A 24,965-nucleotide genomic window follows, 5' to 3' on the forward strand; every position below is an offset into this window, starting at 1 on the left:
AAGCTTACATGATTTGTTGCACGGTATTTGCTTTCATCATCCATCTTCTTCCCATTTTATCATCTTGTTACAACTTACAAGTCCTTCTTGCTCGGTTTTTAGTTATTCATGTGTTGAAGTTTGTTGTTTGAATGATGTGCAGAAAGTAAACCTGGAAAGCCAGCTCTGAATTGGGCCAGGAGACACAAGATTGCACTTGGCATAGCGAGAGGACTTGCTTATCTTCATACTGGACAAGAAGTTCCTGTCATCCATGGAAATATTAGATCAAAGAATGTGCTTGTGGACGACTTTTTCTTTGCAAGGCTCACTGAGTTTGGACTTGACAAGATAATGGTACAGGCTGTAGCCGATGAGATCGTTTCACAGGCGAAATCCGACGGGTACAAAGCACCTGAACTTCACAAGATGAAGAAGTGCAATCCAAGGAGTGATGTTTACGCCTTTGGTATCCTTCTCTTGGAGATATTGATGGGTAAGAAACCAGGAAAGAGTGGAAGGAACGGTAATGAATATGTGGATCTACCTTCTTTGGTTAAAGCTGCGGTGTTGGAAGAGACGACAATGGAGGTTTTTGACTTGGAGGCTATGAAAGGAATTAGGAGCCCAATGGAAGAAGGTTTAGTTCATGCATTGAAGCTGGCAATGGGATGTTGTGCTCCTGTTACAACAGTTAGACCCACCATGGAAGAGGTTGTGAAGCAGTTGGAAGAGAACAGACCGAGGAATAGATCCGCATTGTACAGCCCAACAGAAACCAGGAGCGACGCCGAAACTCCATTTTGAGTCAATCTATGTTCTACAAGCTTTTCTTTTTTTGTTTGTAATTTCTTACTTTAGTTGGGCTATTTGCATTTGTTTAATTGGCAAGAAACCATTCTGATTTTGATTTTTATCTATATTTGTTGATGAGAATGGTGTAACAGAAGCAGTTCAAAGTAATTATATTGATAGAAGAATATATGACACATGATGATACACCAAATGAGTAATGAGGATGAAGAAGAAGAATGATGCACTGTACTACAATTTGGAGTCGAACAACACTGAAGCTCATCAAAGCTGGCCCAGGTTGACGATTTGAAGCAGAGAAGAGTCTAAGATGGTAAAAGAGAAACGGAAAAAAAAAGAAAAAAAAAGGGGATAATGATATGTAAAACACGGGAACGAAGAAAACAAATTATTTTTCTTCTTTTGTTGCCCTGAGCTAGTCAGTATCCTCTTTGGTCTTTGGGTTTGAGGATTATACAATTAACTAACACCGCATACCATACCTGCATTTAAGGGCACCGGAGCTGTAGGTAAGCATTCTTACAACGGAAGCTGGTTTAGCTCCCAAGCTAGATGCTCTGGCATAGCTTGCAGGAGCAGCAGCTCCAGATCTAGTGAAGTAGGCACCGTTGAGCATTTGGTCTCCCTGTGATCTCCAGTTCCATTGCTTCCATTCCCCTTGCCATGAACCTACCCTCTTCGTCACCTATCAAACCAAAATATTACATTTAATCCATCTGTCCTACATCAATCAACTAAGATTAATGAAAGAGAGAAATAATGATATACCTCTTTGGCAAAAGGGTTACCAGGGGCAAGGAACCGATTGCCTTGGCTGTTAATGGTAGGGTTAGCACTTCCACCAATTGCATACATTACCCAGTGAGTGTAATCATTGTTTACAACATGGAAATAACCATGTCTACACCTGTATAATAACAGCAAAAGCATCAGCTCTCCTGACTTCTGTAGCAAACACAAATCATCGGAAACAAAACAAGAAACAGATGAAGAACCTCGGCATTCTCTGTATAAGCCCTTCCCCAAAATGGTTATATGCTATGGTCACTTGCATCATCTTGTCTCTGGTGTATGAATCACTATGCCCCATCAACATAACCTGCCATTCCCATCAATAAAAACTCTTCTCAACTTATGAAAAAGTCCATTATCAACTTACAAAAACACACACTAGGCATCTTCACCACAACCTACACAATTCAGTTCGCTACACTATCTCCACATAATCTTCATTTTTAAGCTCAGCGAATTTGGTAAATGTAAGCTCAGCAAAATAAGCAAACCTCGTTGTGGTGAGTCATATAGTTATTAGAGATAGTAATAGCAGTAGATCCCATAATCGCATCAACCAATCCATCAGCACAATTAGACAACGAATTGTGATCAATCCAAATATGACTCGATCCAAAAATCGAAATCGCATCACCATCCGCCATAGTCCTCCACCCGTAATGCGACGGCGAGCTACGAACCATAGCGTTACCAGTCCTTCTACAATCATGTATATTAATCCCGTGGATGATAATGTTCGTCACAAACTGGATCGTGATACAAGCACCGCCGGCGATCGCGACGTTCACGCCACGACCATCGATCGTTTTGAAGCTGTTCATGATTAGCTCCTGGCTCAGAGTTATCACCATGTCGCGTTTGAACACGATCCATAGCGGACGGTCTTGGATCACGGCGTGACGGAGCGTTCCCGGTCGAGGATTAACCGCGTCGTGGTCTGACGGATCTGTGACGACGTAGTAACGACCATCGCGTCCTCCGACTGCGTTACGACCGAATCCGATCGCGCAGTTCGCGAGACGCTTACGACGGAGGTGCCAGTTCCGGTCACATCTCCAACAGTCGTCGATTGGGTTCCCGGTGGCGCATGAGAAGAATCCTAACCTCCTCCGCTCTGTACTGTTCTTAATCGTCCTATTAAATTTTTTAAAATAACAAAAAGAGATCTTAGTTTTAAATTTGTTATCAAATGAACCCGTAAAGTTTTTGATTTCACGTTAAAGCCCTTGAAGTCACGTGGAGGAGTAGAAGAAGGAAACCATGTGGTGTAATTAATGTAACCATATTATACGGAACCATACGGACACCTTTTTAAAATTTCTATTTTTGTAATGTTTTTTAAAAACTGTTAGAACATAAATTTATACACAAAAATGTGTAAACATTTACTACAAAAAAAGAAAAAAAATGCGTCGGTGGGGTGAGGAAAAAAATAGCGACGCGAGAGGCGCTTTAAATGGCGATCACGGCGTGTCTGTGTCGCATATAAAACCCAACTTGTGCAATATCACTAAAACGAGGTTTTCTAAAATTAGAGATATGGAATAAAAACATTTATGGGAAAACTATAGGGGCAAAATTTTTATTGTTATTTTATGTAAAATAATATTTAAGGGAAACACAACGTTTGACTATCTGAAGGGGTTATTAATATGAAATGAAAGTGAAATAAAATTGTCTTATTAATTGCTAAAAAAAAAAAAAAAACTTTAAAAGGGAGAGAGAACTTACATATCGACCATTGCAGCTACTTCTTCTGGGTTTTTAACGGCATGTTCGTTCCATGCACCGTCATCGTTAGATAACCTGAGAAAAACAGAGCATTTCAAAAACGGCGTCGTATTAGCATTTGATTAAATCTGGACGGCTGAGATTGACTAGGAAGTTTAAAGACTTACTTATCAACCGTCGATGAATTACTTGAGCTATGCGACTTGAGCTCCTCTGTTTCGTTAGCTCTGTAAACACAAAAAAAAAAAGTAGAGACAAATGTTACTTCTCCCCTTTAACTAGTAGAAATATTTGGAAAGTTTTGAAATGCTACGAAGCTTTACATTGTTGATGCATTCACACATAATGCTAGAATGATTAGAGTTGCTAAGAGAGCTAAGAAGCTTCTGCTGCTAAAGAAGACCGCCATTGTTGGATATATAGAAGCTCTCTCTCCTTTGTGCTTAATATGAGACAAATGTAGGAGGGGAGAGAGAGAGAGAGAGAGAGAGAGAGATCTAAGTTGAAGAAGCTGAAGATGAAATCAGCTTTATATATAGGCAAGCTACGAAGGTAGGAAGAAGCAGCTAAACTCCGTTAACTATTATTATTATTATTCCACTTGACGTTAAGATTTCTCGTACGGTGGGATCAGTTTCATTTAACGGCGTTTATTAACTGTCGTCTTCCGTGATATATATGGTTGAATCACATTGTTTTGACTTTATTTTTTAGCCTTAACCAATTTTTGGGAGGTATGTAACCACTTTCTCGGTTAGTTCTTTCCTACCAAATTACTATACTTATCAAAAATCTTGATTTTTTTAAAATAAAAATTATCTGTTTTAGTTAATGGACATTTTAAAAATATAGTATATATTTACGTTAATTTGTTTCAAAAATATTTTCAATTAATTTACAAATGCTAAGATTTCATTTAAAAGAATACAAAATGACACTTTTTTTTAAACAAAAATAAAGTGTTAAAACAACACTCTTCAATTGAAAACATTTTTAACTCTCAACTGTATATGCTAATTAGCAATAATACTCCTAAAATCTAGATGTACAAATACATTAAAACTTTCGAATTCTCAATCAATATAAACAGAATAATTAGTTTAATATCTCAGTTAGTAAAACGGAGGCATAATATTATAGCTTCAATTAGCAAAGAATCATTTACCACAATTAAGAATTTTTTCATCGTAAATTTTTTATATATATTTATGCAGAAAATTAATTCATTTTCCTAATTTAGTACAATAGATAAAAAATTCCTTTTATCATATTATGGATTATAAAGTATTAATAAAAAATCTATATCAAATTATATATTTTCTCTTAAAATTTATGGTGAATGCTTTAATTTTAACCCAAACACACAACTTAAGAAGTTCGTTTGTAATAAGATGAACGCTCAATTTTTTTTGATAACTATTTTGAACTAAGCCCAAATTAATTTTCGAAGAGGCGGCCATTCTTATACTTTAAAATGTTTACAGTGAAACAATGATCACGTTATCTATTATGAATCTTTAACCACTGGACATAAATTTACATATATTATATATATTAGATTACTAATATTTATTTACATAATTATAAGTTTTTTTCTTATTGGTCGGTGTTTCGGCCTTTCGATCGAGTACTACAAATTGCATGGAAACCACGTCTATTTTTTCATGCTTGCTATATTTTTTAATGTTGCATGTATATTATTCTCTAGTTTCAATCAAAACGCCGACTTGAGAAAATTTGAGGTTAGGTACCGATTTATAATATTAGGTTTGACATCGTTGTTATGGATAATGCCATGCATTTTTTTTTTTGACAACTATAATGCCATGCATTTATTAATGTATTTGCATGTCTTTTTTGTTGTTACAATTAAGGTATAAACGTATTTGCATGATTAGTAAGTACAATGCATATACCCATGTCGACGAAGTTACATATTTGATGAAATGTGATGGCGCTCATCATCAAACTGATTATTAAGCATGTGATTTTGGCAAATACGTAAAGTCAATATCTATGAATTAAATCTAAGTTTTTATATAGATGTTGTACTCGAATAGAATTCTAGGATGAGTACATACATGCACGTTTAGTTCGAAACGATAAATTATTATGCCAACCATAAACTCCAAATATATATTAAATATCTAACTATCTGATCTGCAATGTCTAGTACTAGTCTTTGGAGGACTACGAATGAAAAATCAAAAGAACACATGTGCCATTGTGGTCGGAATCTTACCATAGGGAAACCATGATAATATCAGTTAAACTTTGCAATATGTATATCACATATAATGTAGTTTACACGAACTTTTAGCATCGCTTTTATATAGTAATTATGACTTAGACCAATGAAAAAAAATTGAGGTCTATATTACATATTATACATGTCGCTAGCTATCTACTTCAATCTTATTTCATTAAAAAAAAGAAAATCAAGCTGACTTCTTAAAGTTTAATACAATATACATACAGCCATTGCATCCATATGTCGTACGAGTATTATCACTAGCTAATAATCATATTATTGGTAGCTTCAAATCAGGAAAAGACATCTCACTATGGATAAATTTATATAAGCAAACTCAGTATCACGCGGACTTATATATATTGTATGCATATCATTTGTGCACCCATGTGCATGTAAACATATTGATGCTCAAAGAAAAAAATCGAAATATATGACATAAAGAACTTTTGAAGGAACAACTGGATGATTACATTTACATAAATTACAAGGACCCTGAAAAATAATGTAACTCGAAATTTGATTTGAGGGAAATCAATCTTTTTTTTTTGGGCAAACGAGCGAGGGAAATCAATCTATGCACTTTATTAATTAGTAGAAAAATGTGTATAGAATCACACTGAAATAATATAATATATGGAAAAGGTGGGAAGTTTAAGGAGGGCATTACTCGAAGCACATTTGTTTTGGCATTGACTTTTGCACATAAGACAAGCCACATGGCCGGCCGGTTATCACCGTTAATCAAGACACATGAACATTACTTCGATTAATTTTATTTGATAATCATCCACTGGATTACAGTAATCATCCACTTTTTTCGTCAATTCCTTAACTGTATAGTTGATAATAAAAAAAAACTCTTTTTTTTTTATTATCTGAAATGAACTTTTTACAATAATAACGAAATCGACTTCTAGACGCAGCTAAATCATAACCAATTCCTCAAAGTCACATAAGACTTTGTTTTCACAACAAACAACTTCCCTACTAACTCATTTTTAGAAAGTTTATATACAAAATCCTTCATTTACTCGCATATGTTCTCTTCTTGGTTCACATGTGCTCCTCCTTCTCGATTCTTCTTCCTTATGTAGATATGATGGGGCTTATCAATACCTCCTTCGAAATACTCCTTAACAATCTCCCCAATATTATCATGGTCAGGTAGACCTCTCCAACGGACCAATGCTTCCAGCACTCCACTAGCATTGTAACGAGTGTCCAAAACCGATTCCGGTTCAATGACCAATTCATCACTCTCATTGAATAGCTCAGGTAAGGGTATAACATGTTGATAGTCGCCCAACACTCGTTTAATTTGCGAGACATGATACACTGGTTGAATTTTCGAACCTTGCGGTAATTGTAACCGATAAGCAGCTCTACCAACCCTCTCCATTACTTCAAATGGACCATAATACTTAGCTGCCAATTTCTGACAAGCTCGTTTGGCCACCGACTGCTGTCTATAGGGTCTTAACTTCAGAAAAACCCAATCACCAACAGTATACTCAATATCTCTTCGATGCCTGTCCGCATTGTTTTTCATCAGTTGCTGCGCGTGTACCAAGTGCTCCTTTATCTGAGAAAGCATTAAATCTCGTTCTTTCATCATAGTTTCCCGCTCCAGACCTTAGTAGTTTGCCCTTCAAAACGCATTATAGCTGGAGGATCACAACCATACAAGACCTTAAAAGGAGTGGCTTTTAACGACGTGTGAAAAGTCGAGTTATACCAAAGTTCTGCCCACGATAAGTATTGGTGCCATGTCTTAGGATGAGACGACGCGAAACACCTGAGATACGTCTAAACACCTATTCAAAACTTTTGTTTGCCCATCCGTTTGAGGGTGAAAGGCTGTGTTGTATTTCAGCTTGGTTCCTGACAACCTGAAACAATCCTTCTAAAAAGCACTCAAAAAAGTATTCCCTCTATCTGAAACAATTGAAGCTGGGTGTCCATGAAGTCTCACTACTTCCTTGATGAACAATCCTGCTACATCAGATGCTGAGTAAGGATGTTTCAAACTCAAAAAATGTCCATAATTGCTCAACCTGTCAACAACCACCAAAATGACATTCTTCCCTTGAGATTTAGGAAGGCCTTCCACAAAGTCCATTGAGATATCCTCCAAACTTGATGTGGTAAAGGGAGGGGTTGAAGTAGACCAGCTGGTGCTAAAGTAGAATATTTGTGTCTCTGACAAGTATCACACTCTGACACGTACTTCTGAACATCACCCTGTAAGCCCTCCCAATGGAACGATTGTTGAATTCTCTTGACTGTTTTAAACACACCCGAATGTCCTCCTAGCAATCTATTATGATACTCGTTTAAAATCAATGGTATAAATTTGGAATTTTTTGGATCACCAGTCGATTCTTGTACCATAATCTCTCGTTCCTTACTGCAAACTTCGAGTGGGTGGACTGCTTGGCTAAACAGTTTTGTACTTCCCTCTGTAATTCCACATCGTGATCAACTTCTTCATAAATGTCTTGGAGCTGCAACACAGACGGTACTGTTAAGCTTCTTCATAAATGTCTTGGAGCTGCAACACAGACGGTACTGTTAAGGCCATCAATGAATGTGAGAGCAGTACACCTTCGTTTTGTGTCATCCTTGATAACCCATCAGCTGTTGTATTCTCTACTCCAGGCTTGTAAATAATGTCAAAGTCATAGTTCAACAGTTTGATTAACCATTTCTGATAATCCATAGTGACTTCTGGCTGATCCAAAAGAAATTTCAGACTCTTCTGATATGTGTGAACTATAAAATGTCTTCCAAATAGGTAGTGTTTCCACTTTTGAATCAACAAAATGATGACCATCAATTCTCTTTCATAGACTGGTTTTAGTTGTTCTTTGGCAGTCAGTCCATGACTGAAATATGCAATCGGTCTTTTATTCTGCATTAATACTGCACCCAAGCCAAAACCAGAAGCATCAGCTTCCACTGTGAAAATCTCCTCAAAGTTTGGTAATGCTAAGACAAGTGCAGTTGACATTGCTTTTTTTTAAGTTGTCGAAGGCTGTTTGAGCTTTTGTAGACCATTCGAAACTATCCTTTTTCAACAGTTCTGTCAATGGTCTCGCCACTACACCATACCCTTTGATAAATCTTCGATAATATCCTGTCAAACTCAGAAATCCCCTCAGTTCTTTCACTGACTTAGGAGTCACCCAATTATCCATTGCTTTTGTCTTTTCTGGATCTGTCAAAACCCCTTGGTGAGAAATGATATGTCCCAGGTAATCCACTTGCTTTTGTCCAAACATACATTTTTTTTGTTTGCAAACAGTTGATTCTCTTCCAATATCTGCATAACAATCTTCAAGTGCGCAACATGTTGTTGCATTGTAGAGCTGTATACTAAAATGTCATCGAAGAACACCAAAATGAATTTTCTGAGATATGGTCTAAATATTTCATTCATCAATGCCTGAAATGTCGCTGGTGTATTCGTGAGACCAAATGGCATTACAAGAAACTCATAGTGCCCATCGTGAGTTCTGAATGTTGTTTTCTGTATGTCTTTTTCCCTCATCCTTATTTGATGATAACCAGCTCTTAAGTCCAATTTCGAAAATAAAATTGATCCATTAAGCTCATCCAGTAGTTGGTCGATCATAGGTATTGGAAACTTGTCAGGGACTGTAGCTCTAGTCAACGCCCTGTAATCCACACAAAAACGCCAACTATTATCTTTTTTTTTAACCAGCAAGACTGGGCTAGAGAAGGGACTTTGGATTGGTCTTATGATCCCTGACTCTAACATTTCTTTAACCATTCGCTCCATCACTTCATTATGAGCGTGAGGATATCGATAAGGACGAACACTCACGGTTGTAGTTCCATTTATAAGAGAGATGGAATATTCTCTTCCTCTTATTGGTGGAAGAGATGTGGGGATCTCAAACACCTTCTCAAATGCTGATAGCACTGCTTGAATACTATCATTCAACCTTTCTACAGCTACTGGATTTGCTTGTTGGTTATACAACTCCAATGCGACTCCTTTAGACTTGATTTCATAACCGCTTGTCAATGATTTCAAAGACATTTTGTTGATCATAAGATCTGGTTCTCCTCTCAGTGACACCATCTCGCCATTATGAATGAATGACATCTCATTCTTTTCCCAATTCACCCTACAATCTCCAAGGGTCCTTAACCAATATACGCCTAAAATCACATCGATCTGCCCCAGTTCCAGCACGATAAAATCAGTTGTGAACTCCAAGTTTTGAGCAGAAAAAGTGACCTTCTCACAAACACCTAATCCATTTACTAATATGCCAGTTCCCAATTTGACATTTAGGTTTGGATCATCTCTGCATTTAAGCTTCAGTTTCTTCACAGCAGCAGGAGATATGAAATTGTAGCTTGCTCCACTATCCAACATAATGATCACTGCTTCCTTTCCCACTGAGTCTCTTACTTTGGTTATAGATGGTCCTGAAACTCCTCGAAACGAAGCAAATGAACGAGCCATACATTTGCCCATTGGTTCTGTATCAACCGCTTCATAATTTTCATCCAACACTTCCACCTCAAATCCGTTAAACACAATCAACACTCGCAACTCCATGTTGGGACATTTGTGATCTCTGGACCAAGGAGCATCACATTTAAAGCAAATCCCTTTTTTCTCTTCTCATCAAATTCTGCATTTGTGGTATGCCTTCTTGGCATTTGCTCAACCCTTCCGACTTGTTTCTCATTATTTACTACCGGATATGTAAGCACAGTCTTCATCTTCTAAGTATTCGAGTTATAGGGGGCATTAATTTTGTGGTCAGAAACAGAATTTTCCTTGTTGGCTAGCATTAGTTCCTTTTTTACCACTCTCCTCATAGTACTTGACTCCATAGCTCTAGCCTCTGCTACCATCTCATCCAAATTATTTGGTTTCTGCATATGTACTAACTTTTGCATCTCTTGTGTTAACCCATTAAAAAAAATCCCTTCCAACTTCTGTTCATCCAGACCGCTTACTTGAGATGAAAGATCTTCAAATCTTTGTATGTAATCAGCCACTGATCATGTTTGTTTGATACAAAATAAACTCTAACTTGGACCTCTGATCTTCAAATTCCCAAATCTCAACATCAAGCTTGACTTAAATTGCATCCAACTTCCAAATTGTCGTGTATTCACTATCCAGTTATACCAACTCAAAGCTTCTCCACTCAAGCTAACTGAAACCAATGCAAGCTTTTCCTCATCGTTGTATCCCCCAATTCGAAAAAATCGCTCTACACGAGCAGCCCAACCGTAGACTCCAGCTCCATCAAAAATTGGCATCTCAACCTTCTTGATCAAATTTTCTCTAAGCCCTGGCCTAATGTTGCTACGGCAAGGTTCCGAGTTCAAGAAACGCACCTTACTGTGACGACCTTGGGTTTGTAACGGAATCACTTGACTCGAACTCCTAACTTCGCGTGTCGTAGCAATTCCTGGTAACGAGCTGAGCACCAAATCCAATTTCCTAGCCAAATCTTCCAATTTCTGATCACGCGAACGCATCTCGTTGCTAAAAGACTCTATCTTCGTCCCCATTTGAGATCCCAATGCTTCAATCTTGGTCTCCAACTTGGTTTCTTGTTTCTTCATTTCACCTAACTGATCGTAAACATCCGCCAAGGATTCTTCGTGTTGTTCTGCTTCCGATAACTCGCGCACCGGAGATAATCCTATTTCCATCACCATTGTTTCGACCGTCTTCTTCGATGAACTGATAAAATCCCCAACTCGTGAACCCTAACTCCTCACCGTTGCGAGAGATTCAATCCGAGATCACGACGCACCAATTGATAAGAAAAAAAAAACTCTCTTTTTTATTATCTGAAATGAACTGTTTACAATGATAATGAGATCGGCCTCTAGACGCAGCTAGATCATAACCGATTCCTCAAAGTCACATAAGACTCTGTTTTCACAACAAAACAACTTCCCTACTAACTCGTTTTTACAAAGTTATATACAAAAGCCTTCATTTACTCGCACGTGTTCTCTTCTTGGCTCACACGTGCTCCTCCTTCTCTATTCTTCCTCTTTATGTAGACCTGATGGGGCTTATCAATAGTTCATATTTTTTCCGTTGGATATTTAATAATTAAGTCACACACAGCTCTTTCTGATTTTACAATTTTAATCAAAAGTTTGAACACTCCATTTATACAACTCCATCATCCTTCCGATGATCTTGAAGAGACCATATCCAATATTCTCAATTTCTATCATACAGAAGACCTCACTAATCGACAACTCTTTCCCAAATGGTTATTTCGAAGAATTTGGAAAGTAAGAATAACATTGTTTCAATAAAATTCGTGAAAGTCCATACAAAAGAATACTAAATGCACGAGCTAAAATTAAAGAATAAATCAAAATGCATCTTTTTCGTGAGCACACAAAATCGTCTTCAAGACAAGTTATGACCAAATTTTCCGTATATATGTAATTCTGACGCATGTTTATAATGATATGCAAACGCAACAAGCTACGTAGATGGACGGTTTATTTGAGATCATCAAGGGATTCCAAGTGCATCAATCACGCCTCTTCACCTTTGGAAGCTGAGATAGAAGCCTTAATTACTAGCGGCTATTTAACAAACTTGGAACGAGGCTTCAAATCGGTATAGTCTTAACCAAAATAATCAATAGATTCAAACAATTGTGCGATAACAAACCTACTTCATCATATATATACACTATTGGGCGTCACAATTCTTATCCATACGATTCAGTTTTACAAGACAATCGTGTAATATCGTAGCTTATCATCTAGCTAAGCTCCATTGTTCTCATGCTAATTTATATTCTAGTTTGTAAGTTGTAACCCAGTCATTGTGGCTACAAAACTTCTTTGTACTGAATGTTAAAGTTAATAAAATCATTTTTTCGACAGAAAAGATATGCAAGCAAAAGAAATATATGTTATTAATTAGAGAAATTTATCCAGGATAACCTCCTTTTTATAAGAAATAACTATGATAACCCAATTAATTTTTTATTCCTTAGATAACTCACATTCTGTGTCCAGATTTTTTTAATTCCAAATCTACCCTTATTAAAAATTTGGTTTAAAAAAAACAAAAAACTTGGTATTAATTTCTTATTAAATCATTTTAAAATTACAATCAAATTAATTTAAAAACAATTCCAAAACTATAAACAAGTTATTATTATGCTATTGATTTTTAATGTATATATACAAACTCGTGCTGCTCTTCTCTCCCTTGACTCTTTACAAGAAGAAAGCTTTTTTTTAATTCTCCATCTAAGATCCTTGTTCTTTGTTATTATTATTTTTTTTTTAATTTTATCTTCTTCTGATTCTTAAAGCCAAAAAATTTATTACTTGTTTGCATTTATCTTTCGACTTAGTTCCAACATAATCTAACGGATGAAAAGGCAAATCGGCGCAAGAATTTTTTGGTGAAAGATTGTTCGATAGAATCGATGATCGTTGAAAAAGACTGGCAAACCAACTCGTCAAAATTATTTAGAAGTTTGCCAAATCTGCTGAATTTACTTTATAAATATGTCAATATAATTTACAAGTCAAAAACAAATTTATAGGTCTACCAAAAATGAGCAGACTTTATGAAAATATATTAGAAGTCTATTAACTGTATGTCTGCAAGATTAATTTCAGAAGTATGTTAAAATTGTATAGACTTCTACAAGTCTCCCAAATGTTAGTAGACTAAATACAAGTCTGCTGGAAAAATACGCAGATTTTTTGTTATTCTGCCGAATGTTTGTAGACTGAATAAAAAACTAATGGAAGAATCTAAGAATTCTGTTTAAAATATAGAGACTTTATGCATGTTTATCATTTTTAGGAGACTAAATGTAAATCTGATGCTTAAATTTAAGAAGTCTGCCAAAAATATGCAGATATTTTGTTAGTCTGCCAAATATTCGCAAACTAATTATAAGTCTGCTGGATGAACCTAAGAAATCTGTAAAATTTACACAGACTTTATGAATGTCTATCAATTTCAGCAGACTAAATGTAAGCATGATGCTTCAATTTAAGATGTCTACCAAAAATATGCAGATTTTTCGTTAGTCTGCCAAATATTCGCAGATTAATTATAAGTCTGCTGGAAGAACTTAAGAAATCTGTTAAAATTACGCAGACTTTATGCATGTCTTTCAATTTCAGCAGACTAAATGTAAGTTTGATGCTTAAATTTATGTTAAATGTAAGTTTGATGCTTAAATTTAAGAAGTCAGCCGAAAATATGTAGATTTTTTGTTAGTCTGCCAAATATTCGTAGACTAATTATAAGTCTGCTGGAAGAACCTAAGAAATCTGTTAAAATTACGCAGATTTTATGCATGTCTATCCATTTCATCAAACCAAATGTAAGCTTGATGATTTTATTTTAGAAGTCTGCCGAACAGACGCAGATATTTGGTTAGTCTGGAAAATGTTCGTAGAATAAATATACTTAATATTTTTGAAGTTGAAAAATGGATATAGCCAATTGTCGATGGGTTGAAGATGCGTGACTATTAATTTTTCAAATTTTAAACTATTCTTTTTCTTTTTAATTATTATTTTCCATTTGATTTGTTTATTAAAAGATTTTCATTTAAAATTTTTGAAAATTAGTTTAATTTAATATTTCCTTTTCTAAATTTCATTAAATAATAATTAGGAATAATTAATAGTTTAAAGGATGATTTTTAAAATATTTATTAGTTATGTAGTTAAGAAGGAAAATGAATAATATGTAAAAAGGTAATATCCTAAAACGGTGTGCTGAATTTTTTTAGAAATCTTGATAGGTTACTTTGGTGATTTCCAATAAATTATAGGTTATGGTCGCAATAAACAGTATTAATTATATATTAAAAATATAATAATCTTTATTAAGATTCTTATAAAACAGAAAAGCAACCTGTAAAAATAAGAAAATTGAAACCTTTTGTTATTAAAACACAAAAGAAATGATCAATTATATTAATTATTTACATTAGTCTGAATAAATTTATTAATTTCCAGTTTATATGACTCACCTAATCACATAAAATTTTTGTATGGACTCTTGGATAGAATAATAAATCATATTTAAAGTAAATACAAGATAAATTGTAGGAAACAAAAGTAAATATAATATATATATATATATATATATATCTTATTATATAAAGTTGAGTTTTGAAAGTTAGCCATTAACAAGATTTTGACATGTGTCAAGTTATCAACCTCAGATTTTGACATGTGTAAAGAATTAATATTTAATAGAAGAAATTTGATTACAACAAAAATAAAATATTTTGTTTCAACAAATATTAATAATATGAAAAGATAATTATCAAAAATTACAGAATTTATAAAAAAATACAAAGTTTTTTAAATAATTATAAGGAAATTATATATATATATATCATAAAATTCGAATTATAATATTATTTACTTATTTTAAATTTAAAGTTATTAATTATACAAAAAATAGAATAATTTAAATTATTTATTCAAAAACACAGCTTTCAACTTTGTTTAATTGGACAATTTTCTTTAATGGGAAGGTAATTTATTTTTTAAAACCAAAATTTTCTCCTACTTTCTCTTTTTCAATTGGGAATAGGTAAGGTTAATATGTTGACCCAAAAAAATATTAATATATGCGTCTTCTTTTCCTAATACTATATTTTAAAATTTATTGTAGTATTATTAGATTGTTTTATTTAATTTATATTTTCATCTTTTAATTATTTGGGATTCATATATTACCATGCTTATAATTTTCTATTATTTCTTTAATTATGTCAGTTTTTTTTTCTAATTTCTCAACCTTGATTGGTTGGTTATAAACCCTTTTTTTTTTTTGCAAACATAATTGTTACCATTATTCTTTCAATCCCAAAGAAAGATAACGAGTATAAGCTCATCAACCTAATGGATAGATAAAATAAGCTAACCAAACACAAACTTACAATAAACATAGATAGCTAGTCTGAAAAAACATAAATCGTTGTTGATAGATCCATGGGAGCTCAAAGACTGTGACACCATGATTTGCAGAAAGGCTTAAAAGAATTGATTTGGTCACATATGTCACCAAAATGCATTTATTTTTTTGGTCAAGAGTTCTGAGAGAATTTCATGATGGGTGACCTTACTGGAAGTGATTGTCGGAACTGTGCGAGTGAGGACTAAATACAAAAAAAGATCATTTGCTAATTTGTAGGGTCGGTAAACAAATTTCTAAATCTAACAAATTGGCCATCGAATATGGATGGATCCACAGGCCTATGGACTCAGAGTGGACAAAGACCCTTCCACAAATACATTAAGAAATTTAACATTAGTTACTATCAAAAGATTTTGTGACGTTAGAAAAAGGTTTTTACTTTTATTGGTTGTGGAAGCTTGGAGTAAACCATTTTGAGATAGCAAAAAGACGTGAACATGTTCTCTCCAAACAAGAGGAAGACAGAGCCAATGTTTTTTATATGGTGTAGAAGATTGAACACAAGGTTATCTCCCTAAGAAATGAAGGTGGAAGAGGTTGGACGCAAGGTTATCTTCCTAAGAGAGGAAGATGGAGCCAACGTTCTCTGCATGGTGAAGGAGATTGGACGCAAGGTTCTCTCCATAAAGGATGAGGGTCGAGCCGATGTTTTCTCCATGGTGGTCATATATTATTGTGATGATACATCATTGATTAGTATTTTATTAATATATTTTTTATTCAAAATGTTTTTTGAGCGAACAATTTTAGTAATTAAAAAGCTACGCAGAAGTGAAAGTAAAATAGTTGTCTTAGTGTGTTCATATAGACATTTTATAGGTGGTGATAAATAATATATTTGTAACATCGAGTATATTTAGGTGTAAAAAAATACACTTTTAATAGTAACATACATAAAAGATTTGTAAATCGATATAAATTAGTGTATTATGACAAAAATAAAATTTATAAATAACGCACAACAAATTTTAATATATTTTTGTTAAATTTAATTTATTTTATAAAACTTTAAACCCGCACATCGGGCTGGTCCTTATCTAGTATATATATATGTGTCAAAGATGTAGAAATTTAAATATGAATTGTTCTTTCTCACTCATGCTTAACAAATTACATATAGGACAAAATACAAGTATTTCCTTTTAATCAATGATATGACTATACATATTATAAAAATAAACTAAAAATTATTAAATTTTCATATTAAAAATAGTCAATATATTAAAAGTATGAAATTAACAAAAAGATGTCACAAGAAATAAATTATAGACTATTGACATTTTCTAGAGTTATGCTACTAATTGTTTGTGAATTGTGTATTTTAAATAATTAAATATTCGTCTCATTTGTTTTGTTTTCAAAATTAAAGATATTAATTACAGATTTATAATTTTTAATTAAATATTTATATTACAATCCTGATATACTATATAATATTTCAATGAATTTTAGTGGTTCATATTGTGTAGCAGTCTAAGCCTAGCTAGTAAAAGTGTAAATCGTTAAACAAATACATACGAAGAGATTTCTCATTTCTTTATGTTTTTATTGTGAACAATAATTTTAATAAATTTTACAATTAAAGGTATAACAGACCAAAAAAAAAAGAGGTATAACAAAAAAAATTATAAGTTTGAGCCTTTCCCAATTTAATAATAATAAAAGATTAAGTATTCCAAACTTATAACAAAAATGTTAAGATTCACACAAGATATGAAAAAAAAAAATGCAACAATGATATATGGAAATAAGTCAAATAACTATACAAAGATCTAGAATGATCCAAATTACATTATAGAGATACCTTAAATATTTGTCAATAATCAATATAATGGATTTTTTTTTTTGTTTGGTAAAAATTATAATGGAAATTTGTATCTAACTTTATAGAAAGATCTCGAATGTTCCAAAACATAGTATAGAGAGACCTAAGGTCTCTAGTATATATATATGTCGATGTGGTGTCTAGTTTAGATCGTACCCCATCCGATATCAATTAAGAAGAAAATAAAACCCTAACCTTCATCCTATTTCTTCGTCTCTTTGCTCCGCCGTTGTTATCTTTTCTTAGACACCATGGCCGCCACAGAAGGACCAGTCTTTGCTCTTATCAGCAAGCGTCTCCGTGCTCACCGCAAGAAATACAACAAAATTGTTGGGCTGGAAGAGTCGATCTCTCAGGGGAAAACCCTAAACAAGGATCAAGTAGAGATCCTCCGTTCGAAGCCAATCGTTACCGCCCTTATCGATGAACTCTTAAAGCTTCGTATTCCTCCTCCCTCCGGTGTTGCTCCAGAAGAGACCACCGTCTCTGCTAAGAAAAAGAAACAGCAAAAGGTACGTATTGACTTATTGTGTTTTAAGAGTTTTAGCCGCCGCATATCGTCTAGCATAATAAATCTTAACCTAATTTTTCCAATTTTCTAGGAACGTAAGGAGGAAGCTGAGGAGGAGAACGTAGAGGCCAAGAATGACGACGAGGATTGCAAGATCTCGGAAGATGGTGAAGTTTCGAAGGACAATACTTCTCCTAGCGAGAGCTCACAGGATGTTACGCCACCTCCGAGTAATGGGAAGTCACGAAGACGTAGACGGAAGGCGAAGAAACCTCAGACTTCGGAGTGATTGTGTCTCCAACATCTGTTTAGAAGAAGTTGTCACAATTGTCCTTGGCGGTTTCGTTTCGCTTTTGGCTTTCTTCTTGTGTGAAGGGCTTTTGCGTTTGAGCCTTTTCCAATTTGGTTCATTTAGATTCGCCATGTGGAATTTTTTTCTACTATATTTTGTTCAATTTTTATTTTTCATATTAAACAAAAAAAAAAAATTCTACTATTTGTTTCTATTGATTGCTTTACTTCAAGAATCGTGATGCCAGATTGTATTGATTACTTCTGATCACACTTAAGATGGATGTTTTCCTTCAGCTCTATACAACTCTCTCTTATCCTCCGAATCCATGGCTCAGTTTTATAAAATATCGTACTTCAATGTCAGATTTACTTTCAACCGAGTTAAAAGGAAGATATATCAACGAGTTATTACTCTTTTGACTTACATTTTTTTGTATTCGTCTTCTCTTTGACTTGTGTCTTCGATTCCATGATTTGCTGTATCTATCAATTCCTTCTTTTTTTTTAAATAAAATCAACAGTGTTCACATTTCACAATATCATCATGATATTGAAGCTTCAAAATCTCTTGCTCCAAATTCATGGTAGGGAGTTGCCATCCTCGAATAAAATCTCGGCTTTTCTATGCTTCAAAACCTCTTGTTCTGGCTGACACTCACGTTTAAGCCATCCAAACGTTCAAACTCTTCGACTCTTCGTCATATGGGTTTATTAGTTTTTTTTTTTTTTTTTTTTACCTTTTGTCATCCTCACTGTCATCTTCATTAATTTGGAATTCATGTTCTAACAATTAACAGCCGGATGTCCCTGAAAGTAAATCATTCACACAATTATATGAGCATTATGCAATTTCTGAAAAAAAAGTATGGTACCGTACCGTCTCTTCTAACAACCCATAATATCAGAATAAAATCCAGAGAGAGGATCTTGAAGCCTATCAAATTCAAAGAGCAAACACAAATAAAAGGAAGACCAGAACATGTATGCCATGAAAAAACGGCTTAGCAGGTGAAGTGAATCGCTTTATATATGATTTCAACATTATTATACTTAACCAAGAGGCAAGAGATGAACTAGATTATCATAGCAGCATATGAAATAAATTGAAGGGTTAGTTGAGAAATCCCAAACAGTCTAATACAATTAATCAGATTTCCAGTACATAATCCTTTTGTTTTCTATAAGTACAGTGACTTATTCAAGTGCAATGATCTCTTCAGCAGCTTGCTAGTTTACTAAAAATGTGCTATAAATTTAGCGATGGAATGGTCTTCCCCCCTTCTCCTTACTTCGTCTTAAGGAGACAATAAGTTTGGATATACAAAACCAGTGAAAAGTGGAAATGGATGATCAATAAAGGCACCACATTTACCAGCGGTGAGACACGTCAATACAATTCCCACTGAAACTTTCAAACATCCATCATCTCCAAGTTTTGCACCGTTACTTGATATGAGAGCATCTCCAACTCTAGTAAATTTTGCTTCAATCCACTTCTATAATAGAGTTATATTATTTTATTTGCAAAGTGTTCTTTTAATCTTTAACTTATTTATTTATGAATAAAATAAATCTTTTTAATAACTAATAATAGAAATGATTTTAGAGTTTTAACATAAATATCTATTCTAATTGAGATTACCATTTGCAAAATATAAATTATATAAAATCTTATAAATATATAAAAATAATAATAGATTTTGTTTTTTCATTCATTCCATAATAATCAGTTTAATACAAAAAACTAATTAATTAATACTTTGGTAAATTAGTTTCAAATCCACCAATATCATTAAAATATTGTCCAAACAAACCAAATGAAGTAGATGGAGGAGGAGTTTGTTGGTTTTGTTGTTGATCATTTCGCCTTTGTATATGATGTGAATATGTGATGTACTTTTATAGTTTTTATATGATGTGAATATGTGATGTACTTTTATAGTTTTTATATGATGTGAATATGTGATGTACTTTTATAGTTTTTATATGATGTGAATATGTGATGTACTTTTATAGTTTTTATATGATGTGATGTACTTTTTAATAATTAAGGTTTAATTTAAATAAAAGCCATAATTTTTTTAAAATGTTATATTAGTTTAAGTAAATGAGTTAATTAGTAACTTTTTAAAATAAAAAGTGTTCATAGTAAAATAAAAATAGCATTATTTGGAATAAAACCTTTATTTAGAGAAAAATAATATAAAAATGCATAGGAGTAAAATTCTTCTATTATAAAGTTCTTATATTTTAGACGCAAAATTTGAAAAAGACTTTGAGATGGTCTAACAAAAAAAAAATTCTCACTATATTTCCTTATAACTTGAAACTGAGAAGTAGTGGCCCAATAGATTCTCTGCATAATTAACATAAGTATAAATATAAAGTAAATTAATATGTTAGACAAAGAATTTGCATATTTTGCACTTACATCTTGATTTTTGAGTAATCAGGTTCAAAAATAGGAATACTTGCAGCCAGTGGATGAATCTAAATTTATTTGAAAGGTGTATTCAAGTGTTTTTCCCACGAGAACCTAGACAAAGAGCGCAAATTAGGTCTAGTAAAATCAACTAAGTCTTAAATAGAATAGTTGGTATATTTTTTGTCGAGGTGGTCTCGCACAACATTCACAAGCTCAGCATAGACAACTGACTAGCATATTTCTATCGATAAAGACAAACTGTTAACAAATATTTTTAATTTAAAACTAAATGATAAATTTATTGAACGTGTAAAGAGACTAATGTGGGTTAATTGATCCATCACATGGCCCATGAGTTCTGACCATAATTTGGTCCCTAATGCCTAATACATTTCTTAAAAATTCAAACAATGCCAAGCTGATGTACTATTTTTCCACAAGAACTTTGTATTCTCCCATGAATTCTTCTCACGCCTTCATTTCTCAAAAATATAAGATTCACCAACACATTACATTTTATGAAGTTCAAGTAACCATTTAAAAAAATCATCACTAACCATTTTACATTTTATTAATTGATTCACTTGAACCACTTCCACTTAAACCGTGGAATCAAAAAAAAAAAAAAAAACACTCACAATATCACACTTGAAATCACAAAGTTTGGGCCGGGAGAGACTATAATTATGGGCCGGATCATTGTGACGTAGTTTTGGATCCATCGTTTTTTCTTTTTTATCGTCTCTAAAAAAAAATGAATCTTTCTCTCTCTCTCTCCCCTGAAAAGCGAAGAAGTTTTTTTTGAAAAAGAAGAAAACAGCGGAAGTTCCGGTAAAGTTCGATGGCGCTTAATTCTCGGGAAATGTTGGATCTTCTTCGCTCCCCCCAGCAGCAAAACTGTTTTACCCACCCTCGTTTCTTCCGTTTTCTTCTCTTTTTTTTTCGATTCTCTTTTTCTTTTTTTTTTGTTACCCTTCCCCCCTCGATTCTCCGACCTTCCTCAGTTCGAATGTGAAGGTAACTTTTTATCTTCCCCCGATCGTTTCGGAATTACCATTGTACCAATCAAATCCTCGAGAATCTGAAGATCGTGTTTTGGAATTTGTTTTTTCTCATTCCTCTGTTCCTCGTTTGTAGAGAATGTGAAAATTGCGATCTGTTTTGGTTCTAAAATTTTATGTTTCTAAGTGATTGGAACTTTTTCTAGATGATGCAACTTTATCAATCTTAAATTTTGATTTCGGCTGTTTGTTTGTTGTTGTTTCATGATTCATCTTTTTTGGTTTTGGGTTTTAACGTGACAAAGTTTAATGTGACGATGCTGGTGGTGATACTTATGACGATGATGGATAAGAGTATTTTTTTTGTTGTTGTTAATATATAGTAATCTTTACAGGTCCTACACGTGAAGTTTTGAGCTGGCTGTTTTAGCTTTCGGGCTGGCCATAATTGATGCAGGGGGTTGTTCTCCTCTCTTTTAACAAACATAGTAAGTGTTGTCTCTTTCTTTTTTCTTATTATAATATGAGAATGCCACCACCACATGCAGGTGTTATGGTTTGCTACTAATGTGACATGTCTATTGAATTATTATTCTCTCCTTCAATGATGTTTTCAGGTGCAAAGATATTTCTCAACTGAAGATCTTGATTCTTCTTCACTGTTTGGCTTTTACTTGTCTTCTTTCTCTGTTATGCGGTTTGTTTAATGACAGCTAAGAGTCAGAGGAGGTTTATATCACACAACTCTTAGCTTTTTGTTTGTGAGAGAGAACCGTCAGTCAACTACTACTATGTCAGATAGATGGGCTAGGCAAAACGCGGAACAAGCAGCTGTCTTGGCTGAGAGAAGAAATGTGAATAAAAACGTTTCACTTCAGACTGGGGAAGAGTTTTCCATGGAGTTTCTCAAGGATCATCATCATACTCCTGTCCAATCTCCTGTCGTTTCAGGGAAAACTCATAACGATGGTAATAGATTTGGTGGGGACCTTTACTATCATCAGAATCACCTACCGGGGTATGACAGTGCTGCTGCTCGGTTTCATGAAATGAGGAGGATTGAATCTGAATGTCCTTCTTCTGATGCTTATGATTTTGGACGAGACCCGAGGTCTTCTTCTATACGGGTTGAGAATGGTTATGTGCCTCATTTTAGTGCTTACCACAATGTAGGTGGTGAAAACGAAGTTATAACTAGGAAAGCTTTTGGTGAAATAAATTCCAACCGAGGAGATGTCACGGGAAGGTCTGCCCCTTGTGCATTCTTACCAGAGCGTGTTCAGTCCAACAACTATACTGGCGGAGGAGGAGGAGGAGGAGATTTCGATAGATTCGGAAAAGTTAAGTTTCTTTGCAGTTTTGGTGGGAGAATTATGCCAAGATCCACTGATGAAAAACTTAAATACGTTGGAGGAGAGACGCATATTATTTCTATCCGCAAGAACCTTTCTTGGGAAGAACTCAAGAAGAAGACATCAGCTATATGCCAACAACCTCATTCAATCAAGTATCAGCTTCCAGGGGATGAGCTTGACTCCTTAATATCGGTATCTTCGGATGAGGATCTTCAGAATATGATTGAAGAGTACAATGGACTAGAAAGACTCGAGGGTTCACAAAGGCCAAGACTGTTCCTGATTCCTATAGGGGAGCCTGAAAGAAAAGTTCAGCAGACCACTCCTGATAGCCAATATGCTGCAGCTATAAATTCTAATGCTGTTGTTGGTCAGACTTTGGTTGGTGATACACGTTATCATGTAAACAATTTGGATCGCAATCCAAGTTTCCGTAAACAAGCACCGGGTCAGATGCTCAGACTGGATACCGCTACTATGCACCCGAATCCTCTTTTCAATGGAGTTCAATATAACATGCCTACCTATCCATCACCTCCTGTTTCTCCTTCACCATTCCAGCAAAGGGATTCAAATGGTGTATACTCACCATTCCCTGGAAATAACTCCAGTTCCGAGAGTAATAATTCCTTCAGTCCAGCTCAACCAGAGACACCTAGCTTTGAGGCGATTGATTCCAAATATCATCAACAGCGACCACTACCTTCAGTAAACTGTCAGCCTAACAAACATGAGGCAGAGAACCTATATGGGATGCAATTCCAGAATGGCTTCAATGAAAAACTTGTTACTCCCAGTTCTAGCCATGTTGATACACTTTGCTTTAACCCTGAGAGGTCTGTGAATAGTGGAAGGGTCTACAGCGATAAAGCGAGCATGCCCGAGGAATCTAAGGTCTCCTTCTCTGGGTCTACAAATTCAAATGATTCTTGCTTGGGGATCCCACACTCGTACTCAGACTCTACACTAGAGATTAATGGTGGACACTCTAATTACTTTTCACAAGAGAGACAAAGTCCATCTTCAACTTTGAACTTTACAAAGAAGCAAACACAAGAAAAGCCAGTGCAGGTGCATAGGAATAATGATCTAGCTGACCGTCGTACACAAAGCGATATACTCGATATGAAGTCCACTGAGGGAGGAGAGACTATGTTTAAATTTTCACCAAGGCCAGGAGGACCAGGACTATCCGGTGAAAACAAGACATTGCATATAGACATTTCTGCTGCAGGCAATCATTATGATGAGATTTATCTAAATCAAGAATCCAAGAATCAAGGAGGGTACAATGACACGATTTTTCATCTAGGAGGGAAAGTTTTGGGGACAAAAGCAACGCCTACTGACGTGGACGGTAAGGCTTTGCCTACATATGGATACCAAACCTCAGCGGTTGTTGATCCATGGAAGCAAATAAAGCAAGATAATGAGCGTTTGATTGCTGGAACCTCATCTGCTAATCTAATTTCCTTAGAGGAAGGCATTGCAGCTAATGTCCCAAATGAGGAACCTGAATCTCGTGCTGCTCGGGAAAGGAATTTGGAAGTTTCAGGGATGTTTTTAAATAAGAGAGCAGGCTCTGATGATAATTTCTTGTTCAGCATCGCCTCTGAATCAGAAAACATGAAGATTGGTCATGAGACTGGGATCTTAGAATTTGATTTAACACAAAACAATGTGAGTATTGCAAAACATCCAGATTCTACTTTATATTTGTCCCAATTCATGATTATCCTTTATCAGATTCTAACAGTAATAACTGACCTGCAGAGAACAGGAGGAGAAGGTGTCTTAGGCCATGTGAGAATCCCAAGCATGGATTTGAATCAGCCAGCGCCGGNTGCTGGAACCTCATCTGCTAATCTAATTTCCTTAGAGGAAGGCATTGCAGCTAATGTCCCAAATGAGGAACCTGAATCTCGTGCTGCTCGGGAAAGGAATTTGGAAGTTTCAGGGATGTTTTTAAATAAGAGAGCAGG

The 24,965-nt window shown here is 34.6% G+C and overlaps 4 protein-coding genes across 4 annotated transcripts in view; 3 read left to right on the plus strand and 1 right to left on the minus strand.

The window, feature by feature from the left end:
- LOC104789716 (putative kinase-like protein TMKL1) overlaps nt 1-915 on the plus strand; it is a 4,200-nt gene extending 3,285 nt beyond the window's left edge. The window contains exon 2 of the mRNA XM_019227953.1: nt 143-915. Coding sequence (XP_019083498.1) covers nt 143-786 — 644 coding nt within the window. The 3' untranslated portion in view covers nt 787-915. The remainder of the gene's footprint in view (nt 1-142) is intronic.
- LOC104789709 (probable pectate lyase 10) lies at nt 931-3,799 on the minus strand. The gene is made up of 7 exons (XM_010515364.2): nt 3,639-3,799; nt 3,483-3,542; nt 3,316-3,390; nt 2,076-2,718; nt 1,788-1,891; nt 1,561-1,699; nt 931-1,477 (listed from the first exon to the last, which is right to left on the minus strand). Exons 1-7 carry the CDS (start codon nt 3,722-3,724, stop codon nt 1,256-1,258), a joined length of 1,329 nt encoding a protein of 442 aa, XP_010513666.1. The 5' UTR covers nt 3,725-3,799; the 3' UTR covers nt 931-1,255.
- LOC104789722 lies at nt 17,569-18,324 on the plus strand. Its single transcript, XM_010515376.1, has 2 exons — nt 17,569-17,909; nt 18,000-18,324. Exons 1-2 carry the CDS (start codon nt 17,649-17,651, stop codon nt 18,195-18,197), a joined length of 459 nt encoding a protein of 152 aa, XP_010513678.1. The 5' UTR covers nt 17,569-17,648; the 3' UTR covers nt 18,198-18,324.
- The window catches only part of LOC104707668, a 7,940-nt gene continuing 4,388 nt past the window's right edge, over nt 21,414-24,965 (plus strand). The window contains exons 1-4 of the mRNA XM_010424068.2: nt 21,414-21,644; nt 22,024-22,116; nt 22,246-24,663; nt 24,757-24,933. Coding sequence (XP_010422370.1) covers nt 22,420-24,663; nt 24,757-24,933 — 2,421 coding nt within the window. The 5' untranslated portion in view covers nt 21,414-21,644; nt 22,024-22,116; nt 22,246-22,419. The remainder of the gene's footprint in view (nt 21,645-22,023; nt 22,117-22,245; nt 24,664-24,756; nt 24,934-24,965) is intronic.

This window comes from Camelina sativa, chromosome 1 (assembly GCF_000633955.1).
Source record: "Camelina sativa cultivar DH55 chromosome 1, Cs, whole genome shotgun sequence".
In the NCBI taxonomy this organism is placed as follows: Eukaryota; Viridiplantae; Streptophyta; class Magnoliopsida; order Brassicales; family Brassicaceae; genus Camelina; species Camelina sativa.